Source organism: Anopheles gambiae, chromosome 2 (assembly GCF_943734735.2).
Source record: "Anopheles gambiae chromosome 2, idAnoGambNW_F1_1, whole genome shotgun sequence".
Classification (NCBI taxonomy): domain Eukaryota; kingdom Metazoa; phylum Arthropoda; class Insecta; order Diptera; family Culicidae; genus Anopheles; species Anopheles gambiae.
In genome coordinates this window covers 4084220-4107833 of record NC_064601.1, presented here as the reverse complement: position 1 = coordinate 4107833, position 23614 = coordinate 4084220, and the positions used below count along the sequence as shown (strand labels likewise).

Sequence of the window (23614 nt, the reverse complement as noted above, 5' to 3'; positions counted from 1 at the left end):
GAGCGGATGGGCCTAAGCCGACGGGTGTGCGGATGTTATTAGACGCTCTTCAATCTCACCTCTAATCGTGCTGCGTGCTGCAAGCCGGTGCCACACACACGCCACTCTAAGGTCAGCGCCAAACCCGTAGCTGCTGCCAGTTGCTCTGCGGTCGGTGATTTACCCAAACTTCAAACAAGCTGCGCCGAAGTTCAACCAACTTGTTTAACGTCCAATTTACAGGTGCAGCATATGCGGCAACCGACTGACCGTCCTCGGTGTCGTTGACTTCTTCGATGCTCATGGAGATGAATCACGGAGCGGTAACTTCCGCAAAAAAGGTGAAAAATGAGATTGTTTTTAATACAGGATCAAGTTTAGGAATGGATGACATTGGATTGCAGCATTGGAAGGTAATAAGATCACCATTGAATATCCACCCCCGGGGTAAAAGTGGATGCAAGAGATGTAGTGACACAGATCCCTTTCCTTACGATTGTTCATCTGAATCAAATCAATTGAGCCTTCAATTCGTTGTAACCTTGCTGCCTTCCTCCCCGGCCCTCCCCGCGTACTTCTATCCTTCGATGGTTATCTCCACTTCCTAGCTGGCAGTCCACCAAACTCGATGCGAGTATCTCGTGCAAACATCCCATTCAACATTCGCAATAAGAATACCCTCACCGGTCTGAATGCGTGTGCCAACCATCATCGCACAAAATTGATACCTTCGATCCATCCAACCAGTGGACCCAATGACACTACTCAGTGCAAACGTTCTGAGGAATTGATTACAGAGCGTTCTCCAAAGCTCCGTATTCCGTCGCAATTTGTGCCCCCATGCGGCTCAACCAGACTGCCACGCTTCTGCCACGCTGTGCAAATGGGCAAACAATTTCAAGTGTAAGGTCAACTGCTCGATGCCAGCTTGTCGCGGCCGCGGGTACCCCACGGGTGGCATTAGACGCGTCTGTTTGCGTCTCTTTCAACAGCTTTCATTGATTAGCGATTCCGTATGAAGCGATCGTAAGATATTCACACATACACACACATGCAAGATTGCAACGAAATAGAATACATTATTATTACAAAGACATGTATTTTTCTTCCACATACCTCCCAATATCCTCCAACACAGACACACATCACGACGGTGCAGAGAGCACGTTGAACTCCGGCAATCGACGACTACTGGGATCTTGTTCGAATGTTCGATGAGCGGTGCCATGCGGAAGGTATGTCAGCGTCGTCGATTGCTACGATCTTGCCATTTGTCTCTCGGCTGCACGTGACTGCAGCCCGTTCCCAGGGCAACCGCCCCGCGTCGGGTTCACTACTGGCTAGTCACGTGTGTTTGCGTGGCTTTCGATGACGGCTTCGCGGGTGCACCGAACTCACCGCGGTGCCGCATTCTTTGCGCACACACTACGCTGCACGCCCCAAAAAAGGGGAAACGAAACGGGACAGGAAGCGGTATGAATTTATTATTTCACAATTTGTCACCATCCTCACCAGTGCTCCTCCTCCTCGTGTTCCAACCACAACAGATTGGGGTTGGTTCGTGCACCGTTCGGTGCGTTCGGTGCCGCAGGAAGTTCAAGGTTGTCATACGGCGGTGTACCGGTGCATTGACACATTGCTTGTTGGGTGCCTCAGAACGGTGATCGTTTGCCGTTGGATGTGCGAGTGAAGTGTCCCCTCATGTGTGTGTGTGTCATTTCTTCGTCCAAAAGACTCCCCCACCACTCGAGATAAGCAGCAGTTTTGTTGTTGTTTCTGTGCGTGTGTGTGTCTTTCTCTCCGTGCTGGACCACAAACTGGCTCAAAGTGGTTCCGCTGTCCGACCGACCAGGTGTAACCAGGCACCGGAAGAGGAATAACGCAAACAAACAAACGCAAACAACCGCAAACACCCATCGCCTGTGTTGAGGGTGGAGTACTTTTTGAATAAGTGAATTTATGCAGTGCTTTTACATACAAAGAAAGAGTAATGTGGCGTTGTCGTCGCCGTAGTCGTCGTCATTGCTGCTGGTACTCCACCCCCGGCACAAGTGGAGCTTCATTTGCATTCTGGCGCCTTTTTTGTGTTTGTGTTTGGAGCCGTCAAAAACACATATCGTCCAGCATTATAACGGGGCGCGAACCGGTGCGTGAGCAGAAACGTTGAAATGCAAATTGACGGGCTCATTTATGCAAGATAAATGGCTCGATTATCAGGTGATCGCAAGTTGTGATGAAAAGGCAGCAGTTTCGGTTGCACCGTTACTATTCAAATCCGGCGGCAATCGGTGAACCGACGAGTGAACGAATGGTGCTCGTGCGCGGTAACAAAGGCGAAGAAGATGCTGTTAAACACACACAATTGTGCAGAACAGTGCCAACAGTGTCCTTGGAGATCAAGAAGTGACAGCTCAGAGTAGCTATTATTGTAGCTAATTGATATTGAAAGGGAATTGCTACGTTAACTAGTGTAAAGAAAAAAGCTATCTATCCGAAGTTCAGTGATATTTACGTTAGAAGTGAGCATGCAATAGCCCTACCCCAAGCGGCCCCCCTCTCCCCATCTACCACAACTATATTAGGTCCATTATAATCATTTTATTTTTACAGGATACTTGAAATACATTTTTAAAAAGTATTAACCGTAATACAGTTTCAATTAATCTGCAGCTAGTTTATACGCATTTTGTTTGTTGGGTTTTGTTTGTTTGTTTGTTGCTTTTGCTGTAGGATTATTAATTTTGAATTAGTGTTCGGTAAGATGGGTTTGTTGGAAATTGTTTCTTTTATACCATTTTTTATACGAAATGTACCAAAAAAGCATTTTGTTCGCATATTCTCCCCCCCTGTCCCTTTTCTCGCCTACCGATCCTTTCCCTACCACTGCCCGTTGCGCGCTGTCCTGCTCCTTATCAGTAAATACATACTTGTGTGAAAATGTGTATCTGTGTGTGTGTATTTGATTAGTAGGTGTGAAAAGTGATGTTTCTTTTTTCAGTGCAGAGTGTGAAAAGCGAACCAATTGTATCACTAGCTGTTGCGGGTGATTAGTATAACGCATTACGTGCAATGGATTCTAAAACACAGATAAAGGGGTAGAATGTGTTGTAATTATGCAATTTTAAAACACTCAGGTCTCTAATTAAAATGCCGAATTATCACTGGGTCTGATTTTGTATTGTGTGTCTTGTGTTTGTGATTGGGATTCTTACGAACTTCTGCTAGCTCGAATCCACACCATCATACGTATGTATATGTACAAACAGCTTTTGCCACGCCCACTGCCATCGCACGTGGCACCTTCGTCCTGTTGCTAGGAAACGTGGCGATCCCACTACCAACATGGCTGCGATCTACAGCGTGGCCAATGAAGCGAGAAATAAATCCGAACAAAATACTGTTGCCGCTTACAGTTACTTCTTACTACTGCTAACCCATCTCGGAGGGAGGGCAAGGAAGTGTGTACACGTTAAACTAGCGCAAAACATATTTAAAAACGAATCAACAAGCTGTTTTATATGCCACATCCATATGTGCATAATAGTATCTTTGTGTGTGAGTGTGTGTGTTTTTTTTAGGAATTATGTCCTATTATATCGTTTTTGGCCGTTAATTTCGCATGGTTTTTCCACCCCCTCCTTTTCTGGAGCATCCTCTAACGCGCTTGTAGCATGTTAGCTTGCTTCGGGTTGCGCACGTGCGCGCTCACGAAAAGCATATGCATGGAGGCGCATGGTGAACTGAATTGCAACACACACACACCCGCACACGCGCGACAACATCAACAACAACAACAACACGCAGATCGTTACGGAGATTGATAAAATCGCGAATGCCAATCAAAAGGGAGGCGCATTTAATACAAGGGAAGGAAACGAACAACGCAAATGTACAACACATTGTCGACGCAAGAGTTAAATGCATCATGCATAACGGTGTGTGTGTGTTTATGTGTGAGTGTGTGTAAATTGTGTCACATAACGCATCAACACCATCATCAGGGCCCAACATCAACATCATCGTACGAGACGTTTGGAGGGCTAATCTCACAGTTTGTTTCTTTTGAATGCAATGCAATTGCCGTTTTCATTCACCTTGGGGGTTTTTGGTTAGCAAATATTCAATAGCCGTTTTTTTGGCCGACCACCACACACACACACACACACACACACCGAACACGACCTCACACGAGTTGGAGCAAAGTTTCGAGAAGCAATGCCAACAATGAGCAAAATCCCCAGGATCCAATGCTCCCGTGGTTCGGTCACCTGTGCTCCGTCCGCATGGTGCAGCCTGTAGTGTGTGTGTGTGTACGTGTTGTGTATGGTCTGTATGTGTGTAATATGTAGGTGTGTACGACTGTGTGTTTATGTATATTCTATTTACAAATTTTCGAATTCATTTACGCTAAGAGTAATTTCTTTGTTTGTAGCCAAACTTAACTAGATAACATTTCGTAAACTTTTGCTTTTGCTTTCTCATCACCGTTCATCCATTATCCATCCATCCAATCATCCCATCATCCAGTGCATATATGCTTGCTCGGTGTGATGTGTTCGCCACCCTCCTCTCCTAATCCTCCTGCACTTCTTCCCCTTCCCATTGCACATCGTTGCACTTCTTCCGCTCATTTCAGTCCCTCTCTGCAGGTGAAATATTCACGCCCTGGCGTGAAACAGTGCTAGGGCATTGAAAAGGATGTTTAAAATTGCCTTCGCTTCGGTGGCCTCAAGTAGTGAAATGGTGTGTGTATGTGAGAGCTTGTAAGAAAAGCGTACAACAAAATAATTTCAGAATCACAACAGAACGAGAAACGTTTAGCGTTTTACTTGCTAGCTTTTACTTGCATTTGTCTTGTTTCGTACTCCAATCCCTTCTCCGCAGCTACTGCCTAGATGTGGATGTGTTTGTGTGTATGCTTAGTAGTTACTTATTTGCGCAGAATTAATGGCAATAGTTTGGAGTTTTGTCTTTACCTTTTGACTTGTAGTTTTATACACACGTAGAGCTTTTTGTTTTGTTTTAAAAGACAACAAGAGATGGTATGGTAGTTTACTTTCCCCTAATGGCCAATCATTGGGTTGGGTATCAATCGCTAGGGATAGCTAAGAGTTAGAGCGTGAGAAAGAGATGCTTTTACTGCTTTGTTGATCTTGTTCTAGTGTTGGTTGTTGTAAGTTTGTGTCGTGCCACTTTTGTCACCTGGTTCGTGTTCGCTCGCTTTTCCCCATCATCATTGCCAAACGCTTTGCTTGAAGGAGCCAAGGAGCTAATCGCCCTCTATCTCCTTTCTCTTTCACACACATATTTTCTCACGGTTCGGAATTTATGTATCATTTAGCTAGACTTATCATTGTTCACGCTAGTAGCTCAACATTGCAAGAATAGGTGCCGAGATCGCACGATCGTTTGTGATCAATATACGTCCTGATCAACCAGCATATTATGCTGCTCGCTATACCGTAATGGATGGAAGGAAGATTGAAGATCCTTCTACCCGGGAAAGGTAGAAGGTACCAGTGGAAGAGAGTGTTTTGCGATAGAGGGAACAGAGTGTGAAGTCTTGAAGTTATGGTGGAAGAAAAGATCCAGTGATTGCATCCTTCAGTGGTAACAGTAACGTGTGGTGCTCCTGGAAGAGCTCCACGTGCTTTCTTCCTGCGCATTACAAACCATTTGCATTCTTAGGTACCACAGCTCTTCAGACTGCCCGCGAACGGGGTGTAAAGCAGTTGCGTCACTGGCTTACCGAAACTGTGTCTGTGTGTGAGTCTTCATTTTCCATTCCATACGATTCTACCAGCACTTTCTTCTCCGCTTCTCATTCAATATTCTGCAATGTTGTGTGTGTCAAACAAACATATGCTGCTAGCTTCCAATCATCATTGCTACGGCTTTTACATTCATTCGATTGCTTCATAATTCCTCCTTCCTGCTCCCATCACGGGCCCTTATCCCTTCTTTTTATGCTTTTGCGGTTTCCTCCATCCTCCGTCTCCGTCTTCTTGTATGTATTGTATTATCACAATTGTTTATTATTGCTGATGAATCTATTCAATCAACGTCATTTGTTCAAACGTAATAATGAGTGTATATACTTGAACGCGTGTCTTCTTGTGTGTACGTGTATGGATGTTTTATGTTCTCAGTAGTGTGTCCGCAGTGTGTCGCGCCGTCTCTTAGTATTAAGCCCAGCAGAATTGGTATATGATAAAGTTTCTTCACTGTTCTTCACGCTTCCATCTTTTTCCTGACTTCTTGCTGGACCGCTCTGCCCATTGTCTGTCCTCCTCATCCTGCTCGTTACATATAGCCTTGGATTAATGCTTTTTTCGCTTTTGCGTTTTTCTTCCATTTTAATTAGTCGAACTTGTTTTCCCCTCCGATCGGTGAGATACCTCAATATAATATTGCAACCTTTATCATCTTTCATCGCGCACTCCATTCGGCTCACACGGCAACGCAGAAGCATTGCGTATCACTTGCGTGCGTGCGCTTATGCTTTTTGTCCAACACACACACACACATGTTTTGCTTATTATATTAGCTTTTGCTTTGCGATACAATTCACTTCGGTGTTTGGTTTGTTTTTCCCCCTTCTTCTCTTGGTTTTCCAATGCCTTTTGGGTGTGTGTGTGTGTGTGTGTAAATTTTCTTTCCGTGTTCCTTGTATGTGAGTGTGTATGTTTTGTATTACTTCTTTCTGCTCGCCTGATATGATGTAAACGTGTCCATTGCACATTTACTCGCTCTCTTTGTTTGCTAAGTAAATAATGTTTTCATTAATAATGTATAATAAGTTTGTATATTTATATTTATTATTAAAGTACGCATTGCCTTTAAGGTTTAGTAATTTCATTTGCCCCCGTTTTTACTGTTCCGACCTTTTTTTGTTTTATGCTTTTTTTGTGGCTGGTTTCTGTACCGTCTTATGCACTTCTTCCCAGTGCTTACACACACACACGCTTGGGGTAGCTTTGGAATATTTTTGTATGTGTGTATGAGTTTTTTTTTCTCTTTCTTCTGTAAGTTTGTTTGTTACTTATTTCATTGAGATTGAAGCTGTATATCGAGATAAAAATTGCTTGCAAACTAGTCCCCGAACAGTGCGCGCCCGTCATCAGGAAAATAAATCACTTTCGCGGTTGTTTTTTCTTCTTCTTCTTGTTCCGTTCCTTTCTTGGGACGATTTGTAATGGGGTGGCAAGTAAATAGGCCTACACAACCCACCGCGCCAACTGTTCCGCGTCCGGTTTTGGAAATTGTCTTTGCGTTTTGTTTGCGAGACCCTTCCTCCTTAGGGTTGGAGGAGAGTTGAGATTAGTTTGCCCTAAATGCCTGTGGCTTGCTCGTACACTAGTACACTCTCTGTGTATGTGTGTGTGTGTGTGTGTGCGTGAGTGCTGGGAACTACGTTACAAGATTGATCGGACAATTGGTGGCCATCTATGGCCAAAGTCGCTAGAAATAGTCAAATGCATATGGTTCGCAATGAGAACGTTTCAAATAAGCTACCAACACTATGATCAAATTCAAACGGCGCAAAGTAAATGCATACTTATGGTACCACCCAATGCACCGCGGTTCGCTGTTCCAGCTCCTGATCAAGTCTACCCTCTTTGCTCGCGAATGGCGAACAGAAAGCGCACTACACGCTGGCCGTTAGCGAATGCAATACGCTTTACTTTATGTAACACTATGTAACGCCTTCAGGTTTAGCTAGCGTATATTAGAAGCAATTATGTTCACGAGGTTAACAAACGAGTTAAAAACACTGTTTTGTCCTCTGTGGCGTTTGACGCTCCAAACGCTGGACAAACCGCTAGAGACACGAAGAGTGAGTGAGTGAGAGTATTAGCACACGCGGCGAACCGAATTCTCTGTATCACGGGTTCGAACAAACAATTTTGTGCCGATTCACTCGTTCACCTTGCCGCGGAATGTTTTCAAACACACACACACTCATACACGCATACAGGTGGTGGTTCGAGCTTTTCGTTGCAACTTTCATCCAAAAGCGCACTTCTGCTGCATCCCCATATCGAATGATGATATGGTTCGATGCATCTCGCGACTGGGTGTAAAAGTGCTGTTGCTTTGTCTCGGTGGGGGGAAAAAGGGAACCACTCAAACCACTGCGCGTGTGTGCTTCGGTTCAGTTACTCAAACAAGCGAAGGTAGCTCTATATTCAGCTGTCTGCTTCGTGCCATAGCCGTTGTTAAATGCCCTAAAAGCAAAAAGATACAGCCGTAACAATGGACTATGGGAAGCATATCCTACACCCACCTACTATAACACGCTTCAAATGCACTACTAACGAAACGAAGTATGTAAATGATCCAAACCAGGATCTCATCATCGCTTCGGGGTGTGGCACATTACACACACACACACAAAAGACAGGCGCATCTCATGCGTTCTACAACACACTGGGACAGCAAAAAGTAAACTGGCCAACCCGTTGGGCATGTAAGAAACGAACGGGAAGGAAGGGGGAAACAGATTTTTATCCTATCCTACTGTGAGCTAAAACAAGCATGATTAACCTACACCGTTGCCACCTTCAGTGGCGAACAACGAGAACGATCGTGCTGCTGCGTGATCGCTCGCAATGCACCCTATCTCTCTCTCTCTCTCTATCTTTCCCTCCTTCAACAACGAGTTAAAAACGCACGCATGAAGAACGGTGGTGGAACGCAAGGACAGGATACTTTGGTCCCGGTAGCCTACAGAAGATGGAAAATCAATAAAATCATACACAGAGATGTGTGTGTGTGTGTGAGTATGTTGTGTGGGGGCGCGGGTGTATGAGTGTGCGTATGTCTAAAGGAACCTAAACGCAAAACTGCACAACCTAATGAAACCTAAGAGTATCGTTGTAACATTTTCTTTCTTCGCTCCTGCTGTTTGCGCCGTTTGCTGCGCCTCCTGCTATACTCGTGTCCTGCTATGCCGTGTCTTCGCTGTAATGTAAGAGGGGGTACGTGTGTGTATGTTTGTAGCGGTTTGTAGTCACCTCAATTATTCTTGCTTAAGCCTAAAGCGTTTCGCTTACACTAATCCAGCAAGCCGGTGGCGCTGATTCACACGCATACACATTTTTGATTCCTTGCCTGTGTTCTCGCTTGCCGCGCTTGCCATATTACGCCCCATTTAAATGCGAGAAGCAGTCTAACGTCCGGTTGAAAGAGTTTTCCTTCCCACCATACAATTGCTCCTGTGTGTGTTTATGTGTGTGTGTTGTGTATATGTTTTCATGTCCACTGATCGAACCCCCGCTTTGCTGTAAAACTCAAACTCAATAGGTGGATTTCGTGGTTATTCTCAAGCGCACCCGCCGTGGGTTGGCGGTTGGCGCTTTCCAGCTGCGAACAAAACTGCACATCATCAGTAACGAGAACAAAAACCAACCAAGTTTACACTGCTCAGTTCCTGCCCGCCCGCGTTGTCTGTGACGTCTAACATCCCTCCATCGCAACGGTTACACCGCCTTCGAGTGAGTTGGGTTGTGTGTAAACAGCTTACTTCAGCAGATCGTGAGCCCGTTCGTTAGCAGCCGCTATCCTGGTGGCGTTGGAATCTCCCTACGGAAGTTGATAGCAGACAGGGGTATGGAGGGGTCAGATCAGTCACGCACACGGTGTCGTTGGGGAGTAGGTAAGTAGCAAATAGAGGTGTTATTATTGATTCGGTGTGGTTTAAAAATTGGAATAAAGGTGAGGTATATTCGAAAAATCAATTCGTTTACAATATATTCGACTAGCTTGGCGGTAGATCTTACACTACACAATCAAAAGTTGGGTGGATCGCTTGTTGGAAAAGTAAAAGGCATAAGAGGCCGTAAAGTTAAAAAGAGTAAGGAATTAGAGGAAGTAAAAACAAAACTCAGCAGGCAATTATTTGTGTCGAGTTTTGCTCATTGCTCCATCCCATCGTGACCAAACAATAGATCATCAGCAAAGCAGCAAACTCTTCTTGTTCAAAGCTGTTCGCAAACCAATCGACAACCGATCTCCGAATCACACGAAATAATTGCCTGCACAGTTTGCTGCTATCAAAAAGTACAAAACCAAAGATCAATTGCGCACAAAATGGAACGCAGCAAATGTTTTTGAACCAAATAAGGAGTAAGAGAGTATTGTAAAACAATGTAGAAAGAGATTAAATAAAAGCAGTGATCAGATTATTTTACTGTTTCATAATCAATGTTTTATTCTCTAATGTCTTTGTGTGAGTCATATTTCCTGTTCTGTTCTGTTCTGTTCTATTCTGTGGCATATATAGTATATAATAATATCACATCCTACATACATAATAAGTATTATAAAAAAACGAATTGACATAAAGGAAAACTTAACGCTTAGTGAATATATTCCATTACACGCATAAGTAGTAAATATCGGAAACTAATAATTGAACATACATTTATATTATATAGATAAAGAGAGTGAGAAAGAGTGTGAGAGAGAGAGAAAGAAGTAAGAAAAACTACCAACTTACATTTGTTCGTCTGTGTTCGTTTCGATATCCGAAATGGAGGAGGTAAAATAATAACGATAACCATACAAGTATATGTATATATATGTATAGATAGAGGTGTGTATATTGTATATATGCACTGCTATATATATACTCGGTACCCTTTTTATTTGAGAAGCGAGTGCGCTTTTTCATTGGCCGCCTTTATCCTGTCCTCATTTGATCCGCCCTAGATTGTTGGAAGAGCATTAAAATAACGATCATGTCACATGCATAAACATAAACATAGGTATTTATATAGTATAGAGTATAGTATAGAATGAAAGAGTAAGAGGAGAAGGAGGAGTAGGAGGAGGAGGAGTAAGAGCAATTGATTCTCAATCAGATTATTTTCATTGCAACTGGTACGCGCGATGCAAAGGGGTGGGGAATGGACAAGTAGCAGTGAAAGAGGGACGGAACGGAACGCTGAAACTAACGCAAGGAAACGCTCGGAAACAACACAACGCATGAATTAAGTAAGAAGGGATGATGAGTTGAGGTGCGCACAATACCAGTTCCTCTCACGCTCTCTAAAGCAGCGGGCGTGAGATTGGAGCACGCGAGCAAACGGAAATCATAAAACTAAACCTAGACAAAAACCAAACACAAGCAGCGGGAGCAACAGGGTAAGACTGTCCCTACATGTCTTTCGAGGGTCTAAAAACGAGCTTAAAATAAAGCGAAACGAATCACGCTGTGTGTTCGAACGGCGCGCAATACATAGCGAAGAAATAAAGAAGCTAATGCTTGGAATACTGTTAACGCAAGGAACAGAAACCAAATACCACACGAGTTTGAAGACGCGTTGAGAGCTGATTTTTACATTCTCTAGCATTTTATAGGAACGACACGGCGAATGTTACTAACAGCAACATTCAACCTAGCATTTCTCAGCCGATCCACTCAAGCAGCGAAACGCTTCGCATAGCAGCAGTGTATTTATTTAAAGCAATGTGCATTCCCCGCCGAAGCCATCCTCCTGTGAGCTGTGCCGCTTCGGACACAGGATGCTTCTTCAGTTCGTGGACAAAAAAAAACGCGCGCGAAAAGCATGGTAGCTGTGGATCGCATCCCGGGGTTCATCAGCGTTCTTATTACAGCAGGTACCGCTCTTGGAAAGCGATTGCAAAGCATAAACGTAACGACATGTAACACGTGAAACGAAACGAATACGATAAGGAAAATATATAGTTAGACAAACACAAAACAAAAGACAAAAGTAGATATATACGCTAACAACATCTGGGTTTTTGGGATATATCGGATTGTTCCGTCCGATCCATGTCGGGGACGGGGGGCCGTGTTGCACATTTAGCTGCCGTCCTCGATTTACAGGCTCAGGGAGCGGAGCGTTAGAAAACAACAGAATGATCAACATTGGCACATATAAAAGTGTGGGCTCTACCTACCAAACGGATTATATATGAATGGGTACTTTTATAACGATACTTACTCCCATTTTCATAAGACACTTGTTGTTGGGTAACAAATTGCACCATACTCTACCGTTTGGCTACGAAGGCACGCTAATCTTGGTGGGCCCGGGAGAGCCGGGCGGGGGGAGAGGGGGAAGCCGGGAAGCGGAAACGATCAGACACACACACACACCGTAGTGTTTGACGTACTGGTGGCTACAATTTCGCACACCCTAGCGGTGTTGACAATGACAACAGCACACCAGTCCGCGGGAGCTAAATTCTTATTTTTTTTAGCTAGAAACTGGTTAAGCTATCATATGTATATTGTTTGATTGATTGAAATTGTTTGATATAAAACGATAGCAAAACAAAAGTACGTCAAATGCTACGGTGGTTGTCTTTTGCGTCAAAAAACGCTATGGCTAAACGGAGCCACGGCAAGCAACAATTAGATCGCTTTCGGTTTTTGTTCGATACAAAACCGATACATTCAACACATCATTCCATCGTCACAGTCCGTGAGGGTTCGGTGGCAGAGGAGTGGCTTATATGGAACATTTAAACACTGGCGTATCGCTTTTTTGTATATCAGGTTAGGTATTAAACAAAACAAGAACAACACAAATCAACTAGCGAACAGGGATAGCGAGAGGGTAGTTAGTTAGAGGCGCTAGAGAAGAGAAGGTTGATTATGTATAAATCGTAATATGGTACAAAATCATAAAAAGCATCTAACAAAATCAAGCCCTTCCTTTATGGGGATATATCTATGTATATATATATATACGGTTAAAGTATTCCTGTTCAGCGTGTGGGGAGCTACTACTTCTAACAAGTAGATAAACATTGAACCATATTCGTTTGCTGTTCGTTTTATGGTATATTTTGCCTCAGTATGAGTGTGTGTCAAGTATCCATAGGTATTCTTTAAACATAATTTAAAGAAGGAAAAAACAACAAAATCTAAATCTAAACTGAAAACGGAAAGGACCAGAGAAGAAATTTTGGCATTTTGAATTTTGAATGTTTGAAAATGTGCTTCCATTCTGTTTTTCACCCCACAACAACCAATTGAGAGAACGCATCAGCATCGAATCAGCTCATTTCCGTTTAACATTTAAACAACCCTGTAAAGGTTTGCACCCCTGGGTTTGCGTGTGTGAGTGTGAACAATAGCGCGTACGCTCTACGTCTTGGAAAGCTACACAAACATTTACTAACACACTGTGAGAGGTTTATTAGGCGGATAGAAAATGAAAGATATATAGATATAGACAGAGAAATGGCAAAAACAGACACGATAAAGACGCTAGACAAACACAAAACGTAAAACGGAAGACACAGCAGACAGTGGACAGTAGTGCCCGCTGCTGGGGCAGAGGCTGTACTGTTTCTTTTCTGAGTGATTTGTTTCGTAGTAGAGTTTTTCGTTGTTCGAAAGCTCAGGAAGTAGTTGTAGGTGTCGTGTGTGCGTGTGTGCGTGTGTCTAGAACAAACAACAACCGGACACAACAGTAGTATTACACAGAGACCACAACAGCGCGTTTCAACGACAGAACATAGATATTTCTTCGCTACCGCAAGACGAACAAAACTAGAGACAAAAACCAACATAGAAAACAAACGGGGGAAAAAAACTAGACAACATAGGCACAAACAATTACGATTAAATATCGAAAAAGGATTCTAATCCAGAGTGAACGAAGAGGGAATTAAACGAAGAAAGGAAAGAAACCCGTAAGAAACAGCGGTCGCCATTTCTTGCGCCGAACGGCAAAACACAACACTAGAAGAATGCGCAAGCAGAACCGCTGTTCGATTATGTTATGTTGTGGTTTTTTTCTTCTTCTTAATGTTTTATGTTTTTTTGGATTTGTATTGCTGTATTTGCAAATGTACTGCAGTAGAGTGATGGTGGTGGTGGTGGTGGTGGTGGTATTGATGTTTGGTTGTTAAGTTTGGCCAGAAACAAAACACGAACATATCGGAACGGAAAACGCAAACTCAAAAATCGAACCAGAACTAATGGGGACAAAACTGAATATGCATGTGTGTAACGATGTAATAATCTGATCAAAAAACTAAGAAAGTCCATTCGGCTAATGTAGAGAGCAAGTAGTAGTATACATAAGTAGAAGGGTTGGAGCAGGAGAATATGTCTGGGCAGACAGTGTGGCGGAGGCAGCGGCGGCAGCATTTGCCACCCCGTTTCATTCTCGTTTCGTTTGCACTTTCTCTCACGTACTCTCTCCTCCACTCACTGCACTGAGTGCGCAGATCGGAGCAGTAGCGCAGCGACGTACGATCGGACGGAGCAGTAGCCGTCCGCGCCGCCCACTGGCGGCCGTGCGCGGCGAGAGAAAGAAGCCAACGAGCGGAGCGAAACAGGACACTTACCTTGCGATTGATTCTGTCGATCTGTCTGTTCTGGTTCTCCAGCTCGGAGCCCATATCGAGCGCCATGTTTCGCAGATTACCGATCATCGTGTTCACCTGGCCCATGTTCTCCTCCATCTCATCTTCCCGCGCGTCGTTCGTGATCCTGCGCGGGGTATACGGGGAATGAAGATTACAACATGGCGCAGATAGGTAGACGGACACACTCCCCCCCTTCTTACCTTCCGATGTAGCCAGCCTGCGGGCCCAATCCGTTGCGATCGTCCATCACTCGCTGGGGCTGGTTGTTTACCACCTTGCCGTCATCGTTGCCCTTCCAGGTACCGTCGTCCTCTTTGAAGGATGCACTCCTGCAGACGGGACAGACAAACGGTGTTTAAAGACGACTCCGCAACCTCCAGACTCCAGGATATTCACCCATCCCCCCTCTCACTTACTTGTTGCACGGTAAGACACAGATACCGCAGCATTTTTCCATGCCGCTCAGATTCTTTTCAGCCTCACGCATGTCGGCATTGATCTGGTCCATGCCCTCCTCGATTCGGTCCAGTTGTTCTGTGGTGTTTTAGATAGGATTTGTGTTTTGGCATTTCGTTCGACAACATACAGAGAGAGAGAGATCGGTGTGCGCGGAGAGCACCAAACATAAACCACACACACACACACAGAGAGGGGGTATGGACAGGATGGAGTGGGAAAGACAGTGATGCACAGAGAGAAAGAGGGAAAGAGAGAGAGAGAGAGAAAGAGCCAATTATATTTTGTAGATTAAACGACGGATGGATGGGTACGACACAATCATGACCACGCGATTCATGTAACACAACGAATTATCGGGGATTAGTGATAAGTGATCTGCTGGAGAGTGGTGAGTGGGAGTTATGAAATGCAGTAAGTAGTGTCTATGACTGTAGGTGAGAGATTTGGATGGTGATTTGGTTGGATCGAAAACCGGACAGGTTAGAGAGATGTGTGTTTGGAAGGTTCTGTTTGTTGTGGGGGTATAGAGTAGTGGGTGAATAATATTGTGCATTCGAATAGAATGGTGAGCCGGTAAGTAGTACTCTGCTGACGATCGTGACGAAAACAGAGGGAATAAGGATCGACAGAGTTCGATGTATGAAATGATGAAACAATACGTCAAAACAGTTGAACGTGATAGCAGAAATAAACTAACGTGTGTGAGAGAGTTAGTAGTGATGATAGTAACAGTATTAGTAGTAGGTAGAATATATTAAAAACAGTACTATGTAGCGGTAATAAGTAGTAGTATTGAAAGGTTCAAAAAGGTAAATAACATTAGTTGTATGTCATGCAACGTTCTACACTCTCGGAACATAAAACAAAAAACACAACGGAAAACGGTAACAAATACGGAAGTAGAGAATGGGATTTTTAAACAAAAAAATAACATACTTGAACCGAAATTCAATTGAAAGCTAGCTTTGAGAAGGGGATGAGGTTCATATATCTGGCAGCATAATTCATTAAGGCAGTCCGAGCAGAAATAAGTCATTCAAAACTAATAACCGTTTAAAGGAAAATAACAATGTAAATACTTTTTTTCTGTAACAAATGTGAATGAAATCTACAAACACAATAATGTGTGTGTTTAAACGCTTCGCCGTCATTAAAACGCCAATCGGTTGATAACAAAACGAACAGAAAAAGTGCCGCTTGGGACTAAAGGATTTAATTTCAATCAAAAAGTAACGAACTAAGCAACGAGCACCCTTGTTTTAGAGAGAAACAAACTGAAACCTATTACCGTTAATGCGTAATGCTGTATTAATTCAATCGTGAAACAAAAATCAACAAAAACTAAAGAACAATAACTTAAACTTGGACGCTTTACGCGCGTAATCGCGCAATTTTACGGCAAAAACAAAAAGAAACGAAAACGGATTACGGATACGGAAAATAGCAATTAGAAGTACACTAGTCGCCGCTTGATTCGGGTGGTTTTGATGTTTTGCATTATAATAATACCTGTTTGTTGTGTTGTTTTATTGATGCAGATGCAGAGTTTTAGAGAGTGATAAGTGCTGTGCTCATTGGTACGTTTGTTTGTTTCCGATTGGTAAGTACTTGTAAGTATGTTTCAGTAGTGGGTGAATCATCGTTAGTAGTTGCTGAGGTTTTTTTTTTTGTTTCGTTAGTTGGTTTCTTTGGTGGATTTTGTGATATTTTCTTGGCTGCCCCCTATACAATATGGCTTTGGGGAATTGCTACTTGGTTAGTTCGCGCATCTCTCATTTCCGTTTTGTGCCCACGCGGCGCAAGCCGAGTTGCCGAGTTTGCCGAGTTGACTAAACTGTTATTGAGTTGTTCGAAGCGTTGAAATAAAACATACAGAGCTAAATGTGAGATTGTTTTTGTATGCTTGTACAAAGGTTGTGAATGGAGTTGCTTCGGTTCGGTTACCACAAGCCCATAACCACAAGTTTGCAGACAAATAAAATAGATTTTGCAAGCAGAGGTTAGTTTTAGAGTTTTCTACCAACGTAAAAGTATGATATCTCTGTTACTGTAATATTAGCTGTATTAGGTTGTTTTTCGGTAGTGTGTACTGGATATTATATCTTTTTGTTATTGTTGTTAGTTATTGAGATTGATATTGAGATTTGGTCTTGCTAACTCAACAGTGGATAAAGCTTACCTCCTTGTTCATCCAGCATTACGATGGTTCGCATTCCCACCTCAGTGCTCTAGATCAGAAAATATCACAAATATCAACTTAGCATCTCAGTCTCTCGGGGTTTTTTTGTTACTAAATAGTACGACAATCTGTCGCACAAATGCGATTCTTACGTGGTACAAGAGCTTTTATCTTAAACTTATTGCTTATTTAGTAACATTGGGCAAGTGCGCTTGTTGCCGCTCTTTTTTTCTTCGCCACGATGCTCCGTATCAAACAAACGCCTCAGAGATCGATCATTAAACTACGATACCCAGTCATGTCAATCAGAGTGCCTTTAAATCGTACGTAGTGGTTAAAAAGTTGCATTTTTTTATCGTTATCGTTATCCTAGTTCAAAACGACAAGCCATCCGACGCTGGCTATACTTATTGCAAACAACATCAAACGTATACACTACTACTATGCAACCCCTGCCAGTTCCCATTTTTTGTTTGAGCATTGAGCACGGTACCACAATTTATAGCTAACGCTGTCTCCTACTAGCAGCGTCCCGCGTTTTACTTGCTTGTTGGATTTCCACAACACACAGCAGCACGAAAACACTCACGACGTCAAAAATAAATCATAATCGATAAAACCTTAACCAGTTCATGTCGAGTAAGGACTTATGGAACATAAGAATAGATATATAGAAGAAAAATCACAATACACTGAATACGAGAAGCGGACCTACGCACGAGGCAAACAGACTTAAATGAAACTGTAACATGAAGTAACACAAACGAAAACAAGTAAGAACTCATAACAACGAAACAGTGGCAGCAGTGAATTGGAAGTTTGTTACATAGTGAAAACTAGCATTGAAGATGGGTAATGAAATAACGAAGTAGTAGTAGTAGTGGAGATCAAATATACAAGCGCTCCCACAAGAGAGCGAAAACGAGATAGTAAGCGACGAGTTCAAGAGAAGTGCACTACAGATCATGATAAGAGATTACAGTAAGCAACTAAGTAAGCGGGTGGTAATATAGGTGCGTATGCATCTGTATCGTGTAAGGAGCGCTAGGTGTGAGCAAAAGTGAAAAAAAAAGAGAAAAGGGTAGATTATACAAAAAACTGAGTTCCATGAATGTGCTAATAAAGGTGGTAGTAGAGATGCTAATTTGCTATTTGCCGACAAAATAGTACAGCTGGAAATTGAAATGAGCTTAAATCTTAATTTTACGGAATGTGTTGGTGCTTTGGAGAATGGGAGGAACATTGCTATCGGGACGTTAACGTTTGCAGCATCTTCCATCGGCGGAAGACGCGAATAAACGAAAAAAGGGAATATCACATCATGAGAATACATTTGAGGGAAGTAAAACTGCAACTTTGAAACGGATAAAACGGATGTGAAGGAAATGTAATGTGTGTGTGTGTGTGTGTGTGTGTGTGTGTGTGTGTTGTTTAATGTAGGTAATGTGGGCTGTTATTTTACGAGGATGAATAACCCAAAACAAAACAAAAAGAAACGAGTGTGGAAGTTTGGATGTGATGTGATTCGAAATGAAGGATTGTTAAATTGTCAATGTACGATCAATATTTGGCACATTGTTTTATTTTTTTTTTTGTGGTTTGTTTTCTTATTGGTTGCATTCCGAAGGATTACAATATAATAGAGATTATGTATAGAATGTGTCCAATGATATGATGACTCACCTCCCTGATCGTCAAGGGCCACCAGGGTTCGAATCCCGGCTTCCTTGCTCTATTTTTGTATGGCGGCATTTGGAATAATCAGTAATAAGTGTAATTTGTTAATTGTTCTGCGTATACTGTAGCTGTGCTGAGCGTTGCGTTTAGTTTGAATAGTTATGGGAGGAGGGCTTGTTCCGTTGATGTTACAAAACGTTACGAACAGATCATTTGCGCGTGCAGAGGATAGTGGACACGCTTTGAAGGCGCATCGTTCATCCGTTTCATTCGTTTCCTCCTGCATCGATCGATCTGTTGTTACGCATGTTTGGTATATAAGTACTATTTTTGTAATAACAAAAGTTATAATACTAGTGGATTGGTTATTTTTCCTATTTGTAGTGGCAGTTTTTTGCTGGGTTTTTTGTGCCTTGCCTGGCGAACAGCTGGCTATTTAAGGCTATTTCGTGGATAATCTCAAATCGATATGATACAACTTTCGCATGTTGTGTTTCCACGGTCGGCGTTTGGTGTCATGTCGTAGAACACGCGATGCAAATATCGCGACAAAATAACAGAAAACAAATCCAAACAAAAGTGGCAAAACACGGAACATAAATTCAACTCATACAGTCAACAATTATTATTAGTGTGCTTCGAAACACAGATAAAACAAGTAGAGGTAACAATTACCATATTGAAATAGTTGAGCTTTTTTAAACTCATAACAACAAGTAGGATAGATGTTAAGAAACTAAATTTAACTCATTTTATGTAAATATTATATATATAAGTATACACTATGCTGATTTGTACATATTATTGTTAGCAACTAATTTCATGTAAATATTATGTATTTGAATATCTTCACAAGTTTGCTCCATTTGAGTGCTTGTAATAGTGTTAATGTTTAAGACAGGTAATGTGTATATTTTATACTATTTAACACATTGCGTACAATTTATGCTAAATACGAAAATAATACATACATACATTCATTTCAATAAAGAAGAATGATAATAATAAAAACACAAGAAATTAACCAAACAGGAACGTGAGCCGTCTTTTACGAAAAAATAAAATAAAAGAACTACAAATGAGCAAAGGATAAATATGCTCCAAACACAGATAGAGAAAATAACTTTCAACACAAATCTCGTTTTTTTAATGAGCACATCTATAGCACCGGCAGTAATAATTCAAACCTGCTAAATATTGTCCACAGAGAAGGTTCATAGATAAATAATAGATTCAGAAGTATTTAGAGCCACAAATGTGTGTTTTAGTTTATGGTTGAATTTATGTTCTACGTGAAGTGGAACAGTTTTGTAACTTCATAACACATTGAATAGAACATCCTTTTAGCGTCATAGGTTTCAATGTATGGAATTAAAACGTTTACCGCTTCGTTTACGTATCCTGCGTACAACGGTAATGTAAACAAGTCATACTCATGCATCTGGATTTGTTTTTTAAAGAATGTTTGTATATTATAAAAGTAGCAGAATAGGAACAACAGTAATAGTGATAGGATTTGTTCAAACAGCTCTATTAGAAAAGAGATCAAAGTACAGAGAGCGATCCGACAATATTAAAATCAAACACAGCTAGAAAAGGCAAATAGAAAGTAGAAGAGTTGGAAGGTGATTCTCTGTTTTCAGGTTCATCCAGCCGTGGTTTTCAATCTGGAGGAGGAAAAGTCTTCAAACTTGTGATGTGGCGTAAAGAGTTTGTACGATCGAATGTTTGACGAAGTATTAGTCATTTAGGCATGCAACATAGATCGGGACATACAAACACACGCAGCCTCAACGAAAGAAAAATACGGACGTAAAGAAAATTACAAGTAGAAAACACACCAACAGAAAACATAGTTCAAACACAAACAAGAAATTAAATGTTTAATAAATCCTGCTCAATCTTTCTTTTTTTTTCATGACAACTTTAAAGGAAACTGGAGGAGGAATAATCGGTTCGCGAGAATTGAGACCAATAATTTAGGATTTAGCTATTCTTGCTCTAGACAAAGTAATTGTGTTGTACTAATGGGTTGCATTGAAGCTTGAGCAAGTTTTTTTTTTCTTTTCTTGTTGCAAAAAACAAAAACACGGATTTTCGTCTTCCAAAAACTATCAAATCGCGACGCAATATAAACAAAATTGAAAGTTTAATCATTGAGAAATGAATTGTAACATTGATAATGGTTTTTCTTAACGCAAAACACAACATTTACTCTTACAAAAACACATTAACGCACTATTTTGACGCAGCGTCTTGCGAAAGATCAAACTAAGAAGAGTAACAAAAACACGTTCATGAACAAAATAAAGAACAATTAATGGACAATATGGCAGGCTTGGGTAAAAGGGCGTTTTAAATTGACATGACTTTCACGGGATTCATATCGATAACACAGTACTGAGGTGATCGAATCGATTGATCGATCGATCGATCGGTCGCATTACCATGAGAGCAAAACATAGCATAACCAAACTAATATAGTTACAATTTTACTAGCTTTTGATGTTGTAAAACGAAACGATTCATCAAATAACACTATTTTACCGGACCACTTGTTAGGAGACGTTTTAAGCATCTTGCAGACCGATTAGAACGCTAGCGAAGAGCATGTCTCGATAGCTGGGGCGCTCTTCTACCGTAACCGGCACTAGTTTACTTTACGTAGACACCTCCCAAAGCGCGGAGTGGTAATGCCGTTCCTCTACCTAAATATTATTACTCATCCTCCATCATCATCATCATCATCATCATCGCGTTTCTAAAGGAGCTGCCACTAGTCTCAGAACCATAACGTACGTGATAATGCGACAAGACAAGGTAGTGGTTAACAAACAAAAGTAACGGATTGATCTTACCTCCTCACATAGTGCCAGCATACGGCGGGTACTGTCCAGGGACTATCGACGAAGGGCGGCAGATGATGACAGTACATGAAAAAGCACAGAGAATGCACAGAGAGAAAATCGGGTTTCAGTAGCTTATCTCACAGTAGCCCAGCTTCGCCGGAAATGCCTTCGATTGCAGGTGAAGGATGCGTTTTTTTTTACGCTTTTGCCATACCTCATCGACCACCTGCTGCTGTTTCATTTGGAGCTCCTGCAGCTCGGTCTTTGGGACGGCTGCCCCATTCTCTGCGGGGGGTGCTGCTGCCGGCATTCTGTAAATGAGCAAGTGTACAAAAATCATGTTTCAATCAGCGGTGGTATCATCGCAACTGCCAGGAAGTGGGTTTTGGTTTAATTCTACCCCGCAGGGAGGAAATGAACTTTACCTACACCAACAGATAAATCAATTTCCCTAATGCGTCAACTTATGTCACTAATTATTCATTCGGTCACCTAATGCGTAATGGGTTGGATTAGGCTGCATGTTTGAATAATCCATTGTTGTTGAAATTAAGATTGCTTTTAAATTGACGCATGATGGACGTTCAAGAAGGAAGAGTTTCAATAGCTGTGTAAGCATAATATGCAAACAAAGACCTCCTTCGCATCATGCTACTCCCCGAACGCCTTAACGCATCGTCCTTAAGACAAAAGGCAGGCAATTGCAGTAGGCGTATACCGACTGCGTGGGCCACTCGTTATTATCCTTCATCCGCAGGATACGCAATCTCGTCTGGCCAGCAAACAACAACCCGTTTACTACGGTGCCGTTTGTATCAAACGCGCCATAGCTCCTGCTGCTTCAGCACGGGCAAAGGACGAAAATCGAGCATCATCAGCACATCTTTTGGATCTTTGGATGGGCGCCTTCGGATGAGGGTGTCTTTCGTGTGGTGTGCGTAGTACTCCCCAAAAAATCGATATCATAAGGTTTGATACGGCACAAAAAAACAACAACCGGGAAGGGCCGATTTGAGTATGCGCCAAACACCAGCTTTATCTGTGGCGTAGCGTCGTTGCATTGGTCCCGCTCTTACGCCCGCACACTAAACGGCGTGTGTGTGTGTGTGTGTCCCATCCTCGGCAACGCAGCGGACTGCGGTCTTCTCATCCTGTCTCGAGGATGCGATGGGGCGCTCGACGAGAGAAAAAAAGGACATAAATTAGCGCTGGGAATTGTCTCGAGCAGCTCCCTTTACACCAGCCCATCCCCGTCCCCGCCATTGGATGGCTCCTTTTTTTTGCCCAAAAATGAACCGAACTTGACCGTTCCAGATTGGAACACGGATGACGAGGTTCGCACTCGTTTCTTTAGACTTGACCCTGAAACGGTGTCACTGCTGCATTCGCGCGTGTATGTGTAGCGCGCGGCCACCCGCATAAGGACATGTGTGTGCCAAAACACACCAGCCACCCCAATTCTAGCATAGTGCTGCGCTCCGTGCGTGCGCCAAGAAAGGGCGTAGCACAACATGAACACCGTCGTACTGGGAAAAACTCTCCTCTCACAGCGGGCACACCTTCACCGCCCAAAAGAGAAGGAAAAAAACGCACGCCCAAACAGAACGGTAGAAGTTTTCGCACACAGCCTCAGCAAATGATGATTTCATCTCGAACGCTTCAATTAACCCGTACGATACGTTTCTGAGTCACGGTACCCGTTGGGCTTGTCGGGGTGGGGGAGATCACAAATCATCACACGAATCAACACACATTCCACCAACGGGGTAGGCCCAAAGGTGTTCGTCCTCCCTGCTGCATCGATTTTTCGTTGCAGAAAGCCAACCCCATGAAAGAAAAACGGAAACTACACTACGGTCGGCAACTGTTCACCAAATTACCTGGTTTAGTTTGGGGTGGTTACGAGGAGAGTTAAAGCGTTGAAGAGTTAACGAGCTGCTTCGGAAAGCGATCGACAGAGGTTTTGGAAAAGTTTGACGCAGACACAATTTTCACCTCTTGACTCCGGGAACGAATTTGCTTCTGCCTTTATCGGAATGACGTTTCGGTCAGTGCTGGCGAACGTTGGATGGGGTGGGGAGGGGGAGGTTTGACACCTTCGTTAAGCTTCGAC

General features: G+C 42.6%; 1 protein-coding gene and 1 long non-coding RNA gene across 7 annotated transcripts; one reads left to right on the top strand and one right to left on the bottom strand.

Annotated features, from left to right (window-relative positions):
• The first annotated feature begins 39 nt into the window (after positions 1-39).
• LOC133391077 (uncharacterized) lies at positions 40-4246 on the top strand. Its single transcript, XR_009764571.1, has 2 exons — positions 40-150; positions 223-4246. It is a non-coding gene; the product is annotated as an uncharacterized LOC133391077 (long non-coding RNA).
• On the bottom strand, positions 2558-23567 carry LOC1281784 (synaptosomal-associated protein 25). 6 transcript variants are annotated; one of them, XR_009764567.1, is made up of 9 exons: positions 23382-23560; positions 21716-21812; positions 21511-21552; positions 16976-17024; positions 14754-14871; positions 14538-14666; positions 14317-14461; positions 10481-10688; positions 10167-10386 (listed from the first exon to the last, which is right to left on the bottom strand). XR_009764567.1 is itself a non-coding variant. In XM_003435769.2 (8 exons), the coding sequence occupies exons 2-8, from the start codon at positions 21809-21811 to the stop codon at positions 9502-9504; spliced, it is 642 nt and encodes a 213-aa protein (XP_003435817.1). In that variant the 5' UTR covers position 21812; positions 23382-23563; the 3' UTR covers positions 2558-9501. The 6 variants fall into 6 exon arrangements, 5 of the variants coding, with proteins under 5 accessions (XP_003435817.1, XP_321742.4, XP_061497198.1 ...); XM_003435769.2 differs by lacking the exons at positions 10167-10386; positions 10481-10688; positions 16976-17024 and adding exons at positions 2558-9564; positions 18659-18707 and having other exon boundaries at positions 23382-23563; XM_321742.6 differs by lacking the exons at positions 10167-10386; positions 10481-10688 and adding an exon at positions 2558-9564 and having other exon boundaries at positions 23382-23562.
• Between the last annotated feature and the right edge of the window lie 47 nt (positions 23568-23614).